This window comes from Myotis daubentonii, chromosome 5, assembly GCF_963259705.1.
Source record: "Myotis daubentonii chromosome 5, mMyoDau2.1, whole genome shotgun sequence".
Classification (NCBI taxonomy): Eukaryota; Metazoa; Chordata; class Mammalia; order Chiroptera; family Vespertilionidae; genus Myotis; species Myotis daubentonii.
In genome coordinates this window covers 33,221,457-33,234,760 of record NC_081844.1, presented here as the reverse complement: position 1 = coordinate 33,234,760, position 13,304 = coordinate 33,221,457, and the positions used below count along the sequence as shown (strand labels likewise).

The 13,304-nt window shown below is 57.8% G+C and overlaps 1 protein-coding gene across 11 annotated transcripts in view; it reads right to left on the bottom strand.

Annotated features, from left to right (window-relative positions):
• Positions 1–7,841, bottom strand: part of TCF3 (transcription factor 3) — a 35,491-nt gene extending 27,650 nt beyond the window's left edge. For 4 of the 11 annotated variants that reach the window (XM_059697315.1, XM_059697310.1, XM_059697311.1 and 1 more), the window contains exons 1-3: positions 7,532–7,841; positions 5,353–5,484; positions 1,943–2,015 (exon numbers count right to left, since the gene is read on the bottom strand). In XM_059697315.1, the coding sequence (XP_059553298.1) occupies positions 1,943–2,015; positions 5,353–5,424 (145 nt within the window). In that variant the 5' untranslated portion in view covers positions 5,425–5,484; positions 7,532–7,841. Of the gene's footprint in view, positions 1–1,942; positions 2,016–5,352; positions 5,485–7,531 lie in introns of those variants that run through there. The other 7 variants (XM_059697314.1, XM_059697309.1, XM_059697312.1 and 4 more) reach the window with 4 other exon arrangements.
• Between the last annotated feature and the right edge of the window lie 5,463 nt (positions 7,842–13,304).

The following is a 13,304-nucleotide window of genomic DNA, read 5'->3' as shown; positions in this document are numbered from 1 at the left end:
CACGCCCCCTACTGGGGACTGAGCCGGCAACCCGGGCATGTGCCCTTGGCCGGAATCGAACCTGGGACCCTTCAGTCCGCAGGCCAACACTCTATCCACTGAGCCAAACCAGCTAGGGTAAAAACTCTTGATAGTGGTGTCCCCCTTAAACTGACATAGTCTGTCTGGAAGGAGGGTGATGAAAGGGGTATGTGTATGTGTGCGTGTGTATGTGTGCGTGTGCGTGTGCGTGTGTGTGTGAACAAGACCCTCCCTGTCCAGAGGGAGGGCAGGGGCAGCAGAAACCATGGAAAATCAATCTTCAAATATTTACAGGAATTCCTAGAGGGGACCCTTATACCCTGGGCCATGGCTTTGGCTCTTAAGGGCTGCTGGCCTTGTGAGTGGACACCAAATTAGGGAAGACAGCTCAGGGGAGAGACCCAGGGGGAGATAAAGGCACCTCCTTTAGGAAGCCCCCCAGGGTCTGATCCTCTGCCTGAGGCAGGGAAGTGGAAGCACCCTAGCTCCTGGGGGCTATTTCAGGGGGGAGGGATGTGGGGATTTCCAAATCTCAAGGAGGACTCAGGCTGTCCCTGCTGCCACTTCCTCAGGCAGAGAGGAAGGCCAGTGCAAGGCAATGGGGGCGGCAACACAATATTTCTCCCTTTGGGGTGGTGCACGAACATAAACCACCCCCTCAACACACCCCCTCCTCCAGCCAGACCTCACTAGATATCCCAGTGGGATTCAGAAATGACTCCAAGATCTCAGAGATGCAGGATGGCATGGCGCCAATCCTGGGATCCGAGAAAGATGCCAAAGTCCACACAGAGTGCTGGAGGTGCTGGAAACCGAAACAGCCAGCCTCCCCAAAGGCTCCCCCAAATCCTCCCAAAAGCCAGAGTAGACTCCCCAACATGCACATGGCAACTCTCTGCTCACAGCCCTCCAGGCTCCCATCTCCTTTGGGACGAAAGCCCAAATCCTCACCATAGCACACAAGTCCCTGCATGACATGCCCCCAACCCCTCCATTCCCTCATCTCCTCCCTCTCCCCCGTTCACTCTGCTCCAGCCACACAAGTCTCCTCCCGTTTCTCCAGCACAGTAGATGCCAAGCAAGGTCCTGCCCAGGGCCTTTGCATGTGCTATGCCCCCTGCCTTGAACTCCTTCAGCCTGTCTCTGCTCAAACTTCTCCTTGAAGATCATCCACAACTGGCCTGGTTTTGTGGAAGCTCCCTCCCTGCTTCTCTGCTTCCCGACCCCCGTTGTAGGTTCCTTTAGGCCATACTGCCCATCCTCCCACAGGCATGTCAGGGGCACTCAGTGCCAGGTGGAGTGACCAATTCATTCAGGTTTGCCTGGATATACCCAATTTGAATGCTCCAAGTCCCAGTAACCCTCTGAATCCTCCTGTATACAGTAAGGGCCAGGAGCTGGGCCTCTCCCAGGGCTTGCAGGATGGGCAAGATTTGTCAAGGGCTAAAGTTCTACATCATGCCCCTTCTAGACCCGTTTCCCCTTTGGGGATGGAATGGAGACCCAGGACCCCACTGGGGCCAAGAGGACCTCAGAGGCTCAAGCCCCTGTCTCACACAGGACCCCCTTGTGAGTGACACAGAGGCTTCCCATCCCCAGTCCAGGGGCCTAGGTTCCAGGTGCTGGACAAAGGATGATATGCTGACCTCCAGGCTCCCTTCGCTTGACTCAACACAGGTTGTGAGGCCGCAACAACAGCTTGTTCTCCAGCCCCGACTCCAGTTGCTGGACCTGAGTGCCACCCCCCACCTCCCCAACAGCTCCTCCTCTGGCACCCTGTCCACGAGGCTGCAGCCAGCCTCAGCCCCGCTCCACATTCCAGGTCCGGTGCTGTACCCTGTTCCTGCTCTGCTCCAGCCCACCCTCTACACAAGCTCATCTTTTTATGCAAACTCGCAGTCCCGAGGCAGCGGGATCCTACCTGAGCCTCCAAACTGGGTGCCAGCCAGGGAGGTGGGCCGGCCTTTCCCATTGGCCACTGGCAGCGGAAACATCTGTGGGGAGGCAAAGAGAGGTAAATGAGGTGGCGGGGGGGTTAGGGGGCGCACATCCAGGGATGCAGCTCTACCTAGGGGTCCTATCTCATCAGAAGGCCCAGGCAGGGAAAGGCAGCCAGGCTCACTACACACTGCCTGAGCAGAGAAAGGCTCTCTTGGAGAAGCCCCTAACCAAGGCCCCTCTGACAACACAGCCCATCACTGGCAACAACTGTCCAGTGGAAGTTAAAACCTGTTGTTTACACAAGCTTTATATTTTTCCAGGTTTGCATTTTTTTGGATGGACTAATTATTTAGGTACTTGATACAACTTATCTTCTGTTAGATGTGATACACAGTATTCTTTTAAAAAAAGTGAAACCATTTACACCTAGTAGGTAGACCCTGCCTAGCCCCTCCAGTCCCACAGGTCACCATGTGCACATCCCTGACTTGAGTGGCAGCGATATAGGGAAGACAGTCAGGTCCCACTGCTGGGGCAGACAGCGTGACCTAGATGGAGTGTCTCCCACGTGCTGGGCTCTGTGCTCAGCAGCTGCCTGGGCAGCCCTCACCATACCCTGACTGCTGATGCCTGCCCGCCCTTCAGAAGAGGAAACTGAGGCTCACAGAGGTGGGAAGCTGAAAGAAGGGACCAGGAAGGGCTATACCCGCCATGGCTGAGTGATTCCCTAGGCACCATCCTCCATGCCCAAACCCTGGGTGTTAAGTCTCTATAGATTAAACAACTTAGTAGTACTAATGGGAAAATCCAACATCAACAAACCTGTTACCACAAAAAAAACCAACCAAAACAAATCTTTGCCATGTCCTACAGATCTGGGTTTTTTACAGATTTCGTTTGGGGCGCAAGTGATTAAAGTAGCTGGAATCGAGGCCAGTGGCCCGTTGGGGAGTGGCTGAAGGCTCCCCCAAACCTGTCTGGGCCAGCCAGAATATGAGGGTGCATCTCACCTGAAGGTATGACTCTTATGTGGGTACCATGAGACTGGGGAGGGGCCCAGGAAGTGGGGTCCTGTCTCCCATGCCCCATCCTATAGGAGGAGAAACTAAGCCCACAGGCTCAACTGACCCTGGCAGGAGCTAAGAGCATAGGCTCATGGGGTCTGCGCCCCTCTTGGGAAATGTGTTTGTGTGGCTGTGCTCCCTCAACTGGGCCAGCCTCTCCAGGGCCCTATTCTCCAAGATGGACCCTCTCCCACTGGTGAAACGGAGGCCCACACTGGGGGAAGGGCTGGCCGAAGCCAGGACCAGAACCAACAGGGCCAGATGCCTGGAGATCAGCAGCCAGCCCCTGGGGCTTGTCTTCATTTTGTCCCCTAGAGTATCGGGGGCTGACGTGGCACTTGCCACAGGGGGCAATGGGCTGTGTCCTTTGGGCGCTGTGGGCCTTGTCATCAGCCCAGATAGGCCCCATACCCCTGACCCTTGGTATTCTCTTCTGTGAAATGGACTTGGGGCTCTGACCACATGGGATGTTGTGAAACCCCAAAGCACATGGGTGTCTTGGGCACTTGGGGGCCTCAGTACACATGCCAAGCTCAGAGGGGAACCCAGTCAGGTCCAGGGCAAGGGCTGCCAGACCCCCTGGTCTCCCCAGCCCCTCATCAGACAGAAGGGCCATCTCTAGCCCACTCAGGGATCATCACCTCAACACCTTCCTTTCCTAACTCAGAAAACTCAGGAACAATTTAAATTGGGTTTCCTTTGTTCCTTTGTATTTAATTTTGACTGTTGCCTTTTCTACTTTTGAGAAACTAACCCCCCAAAAAAGAGCTGCTTCCCTTTAAGTTTCTTTGTTTCAGTCTAAAAACAAAGTGGTTCAAAGAAACAAATTAATTCAGTTTCTGTGGGGCAGGTGAGAGGGGGCGCTATGGAGGAACAGAAGAAGGGACCTGAGCTAAAATAGGTGGCTGCCTCTGTGCCCACTGGCCAGGCCACTCTCTTATAACAAGGAGGGACAGTGAAAAGTCAAGCTCTGAGTTTCTCTGAGAGGACACCAGGCACCTCACCCTCTCAGCCTGTTTCTTCATCTGTGAAACGAGTTGCTGCTTTTCAGCTGGGGAAGGGAAAACATTCAGGCCCTTTAGACAGAAGAGGGAGGCTGACAAGTGGTTCAGGGTTCTCAGACAGAGGCGGCGAAGGGGTCAGCTCTAAACCTGTGCTCCCCCATCCCCAAGCGGGTCTGTTCTGGCCCAGTAGTCTGTGACTTGTCAGTTTAACAAAAAAAAAAGTGAGCTGTACCCGTGGTTACTCAGCCAGGGAGGCAAAAATAAAACGGGCTTAAAAATATGAGCCTGGCCCTTCCTGAGCCGAGGCCCCCTGTCTCAAGGGCTGTTTTTCTGCAGGATGGGTGATATTTCAGTTTGGGGACTTGTTTTTGACAGACCTCAGTGGCCTGAGCCTCATACTAGTGGAGGGTTAAATTCAGACCGAAAGTGTCCTCCCCCAACCTATTTCAAACCAAAAATGGTGCTTGGGTGGGGGGAGGGGTGAAACTTAGGGAGCTGTCCATGCTGGGTTCCTGGGTTCGTGTGGATCACCCCAACACCCGCCACAGGTGGCCCACTGCACAGATGAGCAAGCCAAGGACCCTGGTCCAAGGAACACTCCAGCTCCCAGCACCCAAGGGAGCTCTGCTCTGGTTTCTGGTCTCACTGGGCCTGTCTGAGCTGTGTGACCTATGGAAGCCAGTACCCTCTCTGAACCTCCACCTACCTGGCAGGGAAATGGGCAGTTCAGGGTGGATCAAACCGCCCAAAGTATAAGGATTCTCACCTTCCCCCATGGAGCCTGCCGCTCTCCAACAGTAACAATGGCAGTGATAGTAGTGGTGACTGAGCGCTGCCCAAATTCCCACGCTGTTCATGAGGTCTCCTCCTGTCACCTGACTGCTAAAACCATGGACACTGCCCCCCCCGCCCCCCCCTTTAAAAAAAAATCCATAATGTAGCAAATAACCCTGATCACACCCATTTTACAGATCAGGGCTGAGCCTCCCCTTGGAGACAATGGAGGCTCTGGGCAGTCCCTCCCACTCTCTGGGCCTCAGTTTCCCCACCTGTAGAGTGGTAGACTGGACCCACTCTATGCCCCAACACACACCTGGGTGACAGGTGCCTTTGGAAGCTGACAAGGGCCCCAATTATGTACACCGCAATGGGGTGTCAGCCTGCCCCCAGAGGGACACCCTAACTCCCCCAGCTCTACCTAGGGTCCTCTCCACCCAAACAAGTGTGAGGTCTGGCTGTTGGGGCTGTTTCAGTTGGGGCTTCTTTCCCAGGAATCCTGCGGGTGCACAGGGCGTATGAGAGATGGGCGGAGCCTGGCTTACCATGCTGAAGTCCAGGAGGTCACTGAGCTCTTTGTCGGTGCCCACCGGTGCCATCCTCTGCGGCTGGTTCATTCTCCAGCTGCAATGGTGGGCTCAGGGGCCAAGGTGGGTACCTCAGTCCTAGAGATGGCCCTGCTTGGTAGCCCGTGGTGGTGGATGGTGGTGGTGGTGAAAGCAGGGAGGGGCAGGGACAGACACATAAGGAGAAACGGACAGGAAGAAAAAAACTTTGAGACTGTGGCCTAAGTAGACAGATGGGGAATGGGGGAGCTGTTTTAAAAGCCCCTTAAGCCCCTGAGGGTCTGGGTCCTCCTAGACTGAGTCCCTTCCTGACCCTGGGGGGTGGCACAGGGCAGCCAGAATTCCAGCCCCTGGAGAGACCCCTGCCCAGAGCCCTCTGAGTTTGAACAATGAGGGAGAGGGGGAGTAAGCAAATGTAGATTTCCTAATTCCCTCTGCGACCACCAGGGACTCAAGCCGCAAATTTTAAACTGGCAGCAGAGCGGGAGTAGTCCCTTCTCCACTTACTGGGCCCCTCTCCCGCCACATCTCCCATTCCAACCACCCCCAAGTTCACCCTGGCCCCGCCTCTGGGAAGGGGGAGGGGCGACTCAGACCCCGCCCCGAGGAAATTTGCTGACCCCCTCCCAAGCAGCTGTCACAGCACGTTGAAGCCTCGGTCACCCCCAAATTCAAAGAAAAAGAAATCCTCAAGGCGAGGCCCTCTGCCCTCTCCATGACTGAATGGGGGTGGGGGTGGGGGAGCAGAACGGGGACCTATCCTCAAAGCTCCCCTCCACCTCTTCCCCCCACAAAAAACAACCCTAGCTTGTAACAACCCTGATGTATCCGGGAATTATTTTTAAGCAACTTTGAAAACATCTCCTGCCTCCCGCCCCTGGGGAAAGCGGGTTCCTAGACCAGGATCTTCCGCATGGTCCCAGAGGTTCCATTCTAGAACCGGGGGTGGGGGGGTCCACCTGCCAGAACCCATCCCCCCCTCCACCCCACTCCACCCCACGAGAAGGGCGCGCAGCAGGTCTCCGTTGTCCCGTAGTCGGACAAGACACCCCTCTGGCTTCCTCCCCGGGTCCCCAGATGTGGGCGGGGGTGGCCGCGGAGACACCGCGGAAGCTGCGGGAAGAGGGGGTTCTGAGCCCGAGGGAGACCCAACTTCAGGGGCGGAGAACTCCCCGCTTTGTTTGTCAACTAGAGACGAGGTGTGAAACGGCTGCCCCCGGGCACCCCCTCCCCCGCTAACTTTTTTCTTTTGGGGGAGGCCATGTGAAACTGACTTTTTGAGTACGAAACCGCAATTTTTTTGTAGGATCGGTGAAACTGATTTTAAGGCAGACTGGGGGGTGGGGGGAGGGCCGAAACGGGCTTTTCTAGGGAGCTAAGACTTTGGGGCGTCACAAGGACTTTTGGGGACTCGGAAAGTATCTGGAACCACCTGGAGAGAAGGGGATCGGAACGTCTTCCTTTGAGGGGGAGGCCCGGGAAACCAGCGGCCCACCCCCCCACAGCCGGTGCCGGCGGCGCGGCCCAGGAGCCCTTTGAAGCTGGGGCGCCACCGCCCCTCGGCTCGCAACACCGAGCCGCCGCCGCCGCCTCTCCCCGCAGTAACGCGGAGCAGATGTTCCCTCCGCACCCCCCCTCGGCCCCCAGCCCTCAACCTGAGCCTCCGTTCGCGCGGCCGCACCTTCCCCGCGCAGACAAAAGGACTCTCCCTCCCTCCCGCCGCTCCCTCTAAACTTCAGCGCCCCGGCTTGCCCCTCCCAGGGGAGGGGGCGCCCCCAAGCCCTCGTGTCGCGGCCGGGGCCCTCGCCGCGAAGTTGGGCGGCCTCTCGGGCGCCCCCCGCGCCCCCTCCCTCGGGTCTGCAAAGTTTCGCGAAGTGGCCGGCCCGGCCGAGGACGGGGTGCGCGCGGGCCTCGCGTGCGCCGGACCCTCCACGTCGTCCGCCCCAACCTCCCGGCGCGCAAAGTTAGAGAACAATGACTCCGGGCCGCCGCCCAGCAGCCGGCCCACAGGGGCCGGGCGGGGGGGGGGGGGGCGCACCCCAGAGCGTCCCTCCCGCCCCAACTTCCCGGCTCCCGTGTCGTGGGGAGGCCCGAAACAACTTTGCACAAAGATGCGGGGCTTCCGACGCCGCGCGGCCCCGGGTCCCGGTGCGGTTACCTGCTCAGCGCGGACCGGCCCGCAGCTCACGGGAAGCGGCGCACGTACGGCCCCCCCGCCCCGACAAAGGGGTGCCCGCCGACCCCGAGGGTCGCGCGTTGGCGGCGCGTGGCCTGGGACCCTCCCCGCGTGCCCGTGTGCGGTCGGGGCACTGGAGGAGGAGGCGTACGGAGAGTACGCGGTGCCCGTTGCCGCGTCCGGTCGGCTCTGTCCGGCCCGCTACGTCCGCGGGCGCCACCGCTGCCTCATCTTCCTGCGGCGGGAGACATGTTCCGTCCCCCGCCCGCGCGCTGGCCACGCCCACTCCAGGGCCCGCCTACGGTCCGCCCCGTCCGGGGACGCCGTGAATCCCTCCGCCACCACCGTCCGAGTGGGCCCCCTCCCCCGGTTCTACCTCCCTTGCGCTCGCAGGAGGCGGCTGCAGCGTCGCGAAGCCCGGAGTCTGGGAGTGGGGGCTCCCCTGGGGTCCGTCGGCAAACGGTGTGCGGAGCGGACAGGGACTATCTTCTAGCGCGGAGGCGCACGTGGGTTGGAGTGCATTGCATCCATGACGCCAGCGGGAAAGGACCGTGAGATGGAAAAATAAGACAGAGCGGTAATGGCCAATCGGAGGGCGCAAAAGCCTGATTGGCGATGCCACCGGCCATTCGTGAAGAGGCCACGCCCTCTCTCTGCGGACAGCGAAGAAAGAGGCGGGACTCTCCAAGAGAGAGGCCACGAGAAACGGCGGGGGTGGGCTTTGCAGTTTCATTCTCAGGTTTGCGTGGGCGCCCGCGCGGCCTCTCGGGCGTCGTCGAGTCTGCGTTCCTAGGGCTAGCCCAGGTGCTGGGTGTTGCGAGCGGGCGAACGAATCAGACCCATTTCACGGGCTGGGAAACTAAGGCCAGCTCTGTTTCAGGGTCAGAGAGCCCCACGTGGGACTTGCGCTGTGCCTCTGACTCGCTGGGTCTCAGTTTCCCCGTCTGTAATAGGGAATTTGGACCTGAGTTTGAACAGGACTAAGGCCAGACCAAGCCTTCTGATTCTCAGTGATCTGTCTCTTTGTAGGTCCAGAGTTCCCACCACAGCCAGGGGCTCCTCAGCTTTTGAAGACCACAGACCTTATAGGAGTAATAATTATTATAAATTAACTAACACACTCTTTCATGGCTCCCTGTGCCTCCAGAGAAATAGTTACACTGCTTCCAGGCCTGGGAAGAGGCTACCATCGCCCTGGCCCCTGGACACAGGGCTTCCTCACTGTTCGGGAACCTGCCAGGCTCATTCCCACCTCTGGGCTTTTGTCCTTGTAAACCCCTGGCTGCAATGCTCTTCCACCTCCACCTGAAGCCCCTGAATCAACCTTAGTTCAGGAAGTCCAGGGAGCCGGGCTGAAAGGAAGGAAGAAAAGGGGGAGTAAGGGGGTGAAGACCCAGGGAGAGGCAGGGGCTCCTAATAAGGTCACAAGCCACTCCTAATACACCTGAAGTAGGCTGACTCTCACCCTGACACTGTCTTCCTTCTGGCCCAGAGAGTCCCCCACATGCCGCAGGCCCGGGAAGGGGAGTCTTGGGGTCTGGGTTCGAATCCCTCATCCTTCCCACCGCACTGTGACCTTGGGCAAATTCTTGCCACACCCTGGGTCTCGGTTTCTCCATCAGGAGAATAGAAGGGTGCAGTGATGGGTACAGGGTAGGCCGCCACAGCTCCTGCCTGCGTCCCTAGGCCTCTTCACACTAATGGACCTGGGACTCGTAAGTGAAGGCCCCATAACCCCCAGCCCTTTCTGGTGGCCCAACCCTGACCCCACAGGTCTGTGGCCTGTTCTGCTTCCCCAGCCTGGGAGTGGTTTCTGGAGGACCAAGCTGGGGCTGAGGGTAGGCCAGACTCCGAAGGCTATGATTTTAAACTAGAGAGTCTTGCCAGTGTTCCTGGGGTGGCCCTGGACATACCCCCAGAAGTGGGTGATGGTCCATTCATGGACCATGCAATTACTGAGCACCGATTATGTGCCAGGTTTAGTGTTTAACATTAGGGCACAGTGATACCTTTGATCTGTCCAGTCCCTGTCCTCCAAGGCAAGCTGGGCCATCAGAGCCCCCCCTTTAGTTCCAAATATAGCACTTTCCATCTATACATTTGACTCTCAGGTCCTCATACATACCTGGGTGATTAAACCCATTGTCCAGATGAGGAAACTGAGGCTCAGAGAGCTCCTCCCTGGGGGCCAGGCCAGTCTACCCTAGGGCTCACACCTGCCAAGAGGCCTTCCTGGCACCCACAAGCCACCATTGTCCTCCCTGGGGAGGCCTGGTGTGGGGCTGAGTCACTGGGTGGAGCAGCCTGTGGGGGCCCCCAATAGGCTGCTGCCTCTGCCCAGCCTCAAGCCTCGGGTGCACTCTACAGGGTCCTGGCACAGGGACAGGCAGCCAACGGCTGGTGCCAGGGGTCCTCTAGGGAGGCCCACAGCCCACCCCCATCCACCTGACTTTGGCCTTTGTTATCTGGATGCCTTGGGCTGGAGCCAAAGAGCTGCCTCCCCCACCTGCTGCCTCCTTCCACCCCAGCTACACTTACTGTGCTTGCCCCAGTAGGGGACCCGGTGGTGAGAGAGGTCACCCCATTTCTGGTGGAAAACTAATGCCATGCCCTGGCCGGTGGACCAGTGGTTAGAGCACAGACCCGTGTTACCGAAGGGTCTCAGGTTAAATTCCCAGTCAAGGGCATGTACCTTGGTTGCAGTTGGATCCTGGGCTCTGTTCAGGGCTCGTGCTAGAAACAACCATTTGATATGTCTCTCACTTCTATGTTTTTTTCTCTCTCTCCCCCTCCTTTCTTCCACACTCTCTAAAAAATCAATGGAAAAAAGTATATTATGGATTAGGGGGGAAAAATTAATGCTAAGGACAGATTCCCACGAGTGTGTGAGGGGATGTGGCATGGTGGTAGAACCTGCTAGAAGACAGTCCCGGTATGGATTTGGGCCACGATTGTTCACGGGGAGAATGTAATTGGACTTGGGACTTCAGGGCCACCCTCCTGACATCTGTTTTCATTTGTCTCTAAAGTGGGTACCTTCCCCTGGAGTGTGAATAGACACCCTCACTCTCCCACCCTACCCAGCTCCTCTCTGCATTTCAGATGTGGCAGGAGGGAGAAGCACTTATCACTCAAGCTAGACCCCTCACACACACCTCACTTCCTCATCCCAGCTTGTGCTGACAAGTCCATGTTCACCATGATCCCCCCACCCAGGCCTGGATCAGGGCTCATTCATTCATTCATTCATTCATTCTCCCTGGGAGTTCCTTCTGGGCCTGCTGGTTGGGCCTGGGGTTGGGGGGTCACCCTGGAGATGGGATGGGCGGCTTATTAACCTCTCCAGATGAGGGAGGGGATGCTGGCCGTAGTGGGTGTTCAGTGGATGGTGAAGCAGCAGTTCCACCAGCTGCTCCCCAGGCCCGACTTCACTGGCACTCCCGGGTGTGAATATAAGGAAGGGAGGGGGACCCAACAATGCGTTGGCCCTCACCTTGGACTTGTACTGGGGAGCAGGTGGCCCATGAGAGCTGGGCAGGGGGCTCTGAGGGTGACCAGAGCCACAGCCTCATGCCTCCCATTGCCAGGTGTCATAAAGATCCAGAAGATTCTCTGAATGTCTTCTACAGGACCCTGACTCTCTGGGATGGATCCCCTGACCCAGAGACTCTGGGTGTGACCAGAAGGAGGATGGACAAAGAGAGAGGAGCACTCTAGGCAGGGGAGAACAGGGGCAAAGGTAGGGAGGTGGGACTGCACAGGGTGTATTTAAGGAAGCGATGAGGCGGGAGCCCCCAGAATGGAGGCAAAGGAGCCAAGGTGAAAGGGCAAGGCCTCGGATACCACAGGGAGGGGTCAGATCTTATGGTGAGGACATTAGGGAGCCATGGGGGAGATTTGAGCCTGAAAGGGACCTGATCCCAGTGGCTGGGTGGGGAGGAGGCAGGATGGTCATTGGGGGAGAGAAGGGCTGGCCCTGGTCAAGATGAATCAGGTAAATTTGGGATAGATTTGAGGGGGAACTGAAGGGTCACCCTTGGGGTGGGGAGGAGGAGATAGCCACCAATCAGTGTGGAGTGTGGGGCTGGGACCTGCATGAATTAATAGTGATGCCCTTCTCCTAGCAAGGACGTCTTGGGGCCAGTGATAGTTAATGAAAAGGGGTGGTCAGGAGGGGTGTGTGGCAGAGGGTGGTGAGTGAGTGAATGAATGGGTAGATGAATGAATGAATGAACAAACAGTGATCTGAACTAAACCCCAAACCCAGACAGAGCCTGACCATGGCACTGCTTCTTTCCCCTGGACACCCTCACCTACCCTGTGAACATCCATCCTCAGGGCCCGAGCTACCAGCTGAGGGCAGACCCTTCCCGCTCCTGGTCTGGTGCCCCAGGTGGCCCATAGCTCCTGAGTCAGGGGCCCCAGGGCCTGTCCCACTGCATTCCGGGGCAGTCTGTGAAAACATGGGGTGCTTCCCCACCTTCCCCATGGGCACTGTCTGGCCCAGTTCCCTGAGGTGGTAGGGGGGTGGTGGGAGGGGTAGGCTGCAGGGAGCCAGGCTGGATTCCTGCCGCCCACGCACCCACCCACAGAGTAGCCTCGCTGACCTCTGTTCATGGTGAAATGGAAGACACTCCTGTCCCCCCTTCTCCTGAGATTTCTCCAGATCCCCTGACCTTCTCAAAAGAGGAAGCAGGAATCACCTACTGTTCAGATAGGGAAACTGAGGCATAGGCCTTCCACCTGGGGCTGGCCAGGCTTCCACACTGGATTCACCTGGCCTCCAAGCTCCTCACCAGCTCCCTGGTGCCTTCCAGAAATGGGGGAAGGGCATTCCGGACTGCCAGCACCTGTGAGGCTAAGGAGTGTGGGTGGGTCTTACTCAAGGGCCCTGGGAAAAAGCCAGGAGGGTGACGTGGTCTCACTGGGGGCATGGGAACTGAGCCTGAAATGCTGAGGTGTCCCTGGGCTGGTGAGGGTGATCGGAAAGAGGGCACAGCTGGGTACAGGCGGGGAGGTGGCATGGCAAGCCATCCCCTCGGCATGCTGAGGGCCATGGAAAGCCTGCGGCAGTTAGTGGTACTGACCCAAGTTCCGGCCACCCTGTCTGGACCCCAACCCCACCCTGGCCTCCTTTCTTGCTCCAGTTCAGCCCACCTCCCTCCTCAAAGCCTCAACAGCCCTCCAGATTCTCCTCTTTACCGTCCTTCAAACACCCGTGAGTTTCCAGGCCTTTGTCCTGGCTGTGCCCTCCTCCCAGGCCACCCTTCCTCTTGTACCTGACTATCTCCTCCTCATATTTTGGCCCTTAGGTTGGGTGCTGCCTTCTCCAGGAAGCCTTCTGGTTTTTATGGAAAGGTTTGGGGCCGGAGAGGTGGGTGTCCAGGGAGGAAATGGAGAATGAGTCCTGCTCCCAGCCTCTGGCCCGGCTCACCAACAGATCTACGTTTAAATCCTGGCTCTACCTTGTCTTGGCTGTATGACTCTAAGCAGGGGCTGCTCCTCTTGGGCCTCAGTTTCCCCTTGTGCAAATCAGGGGGCTGGGCCCAAGAGAGGCCATGTTGTGCTTTATCTTGGTGTATCATCTCATTGAATCTCCCCCTGGCCCTGTGAGGTGGTAACCGTTCGTCTTGTAGATGGGAAACTGACACACAAAGGAATGCAGCCACTTAAAGTCACACAACTGGGTGGTAAGTCTAGGCAGGGTTCTGTGCCCAGGACCACAGGAGGGCATGGAGCCTGGGTGGGCGTTTAG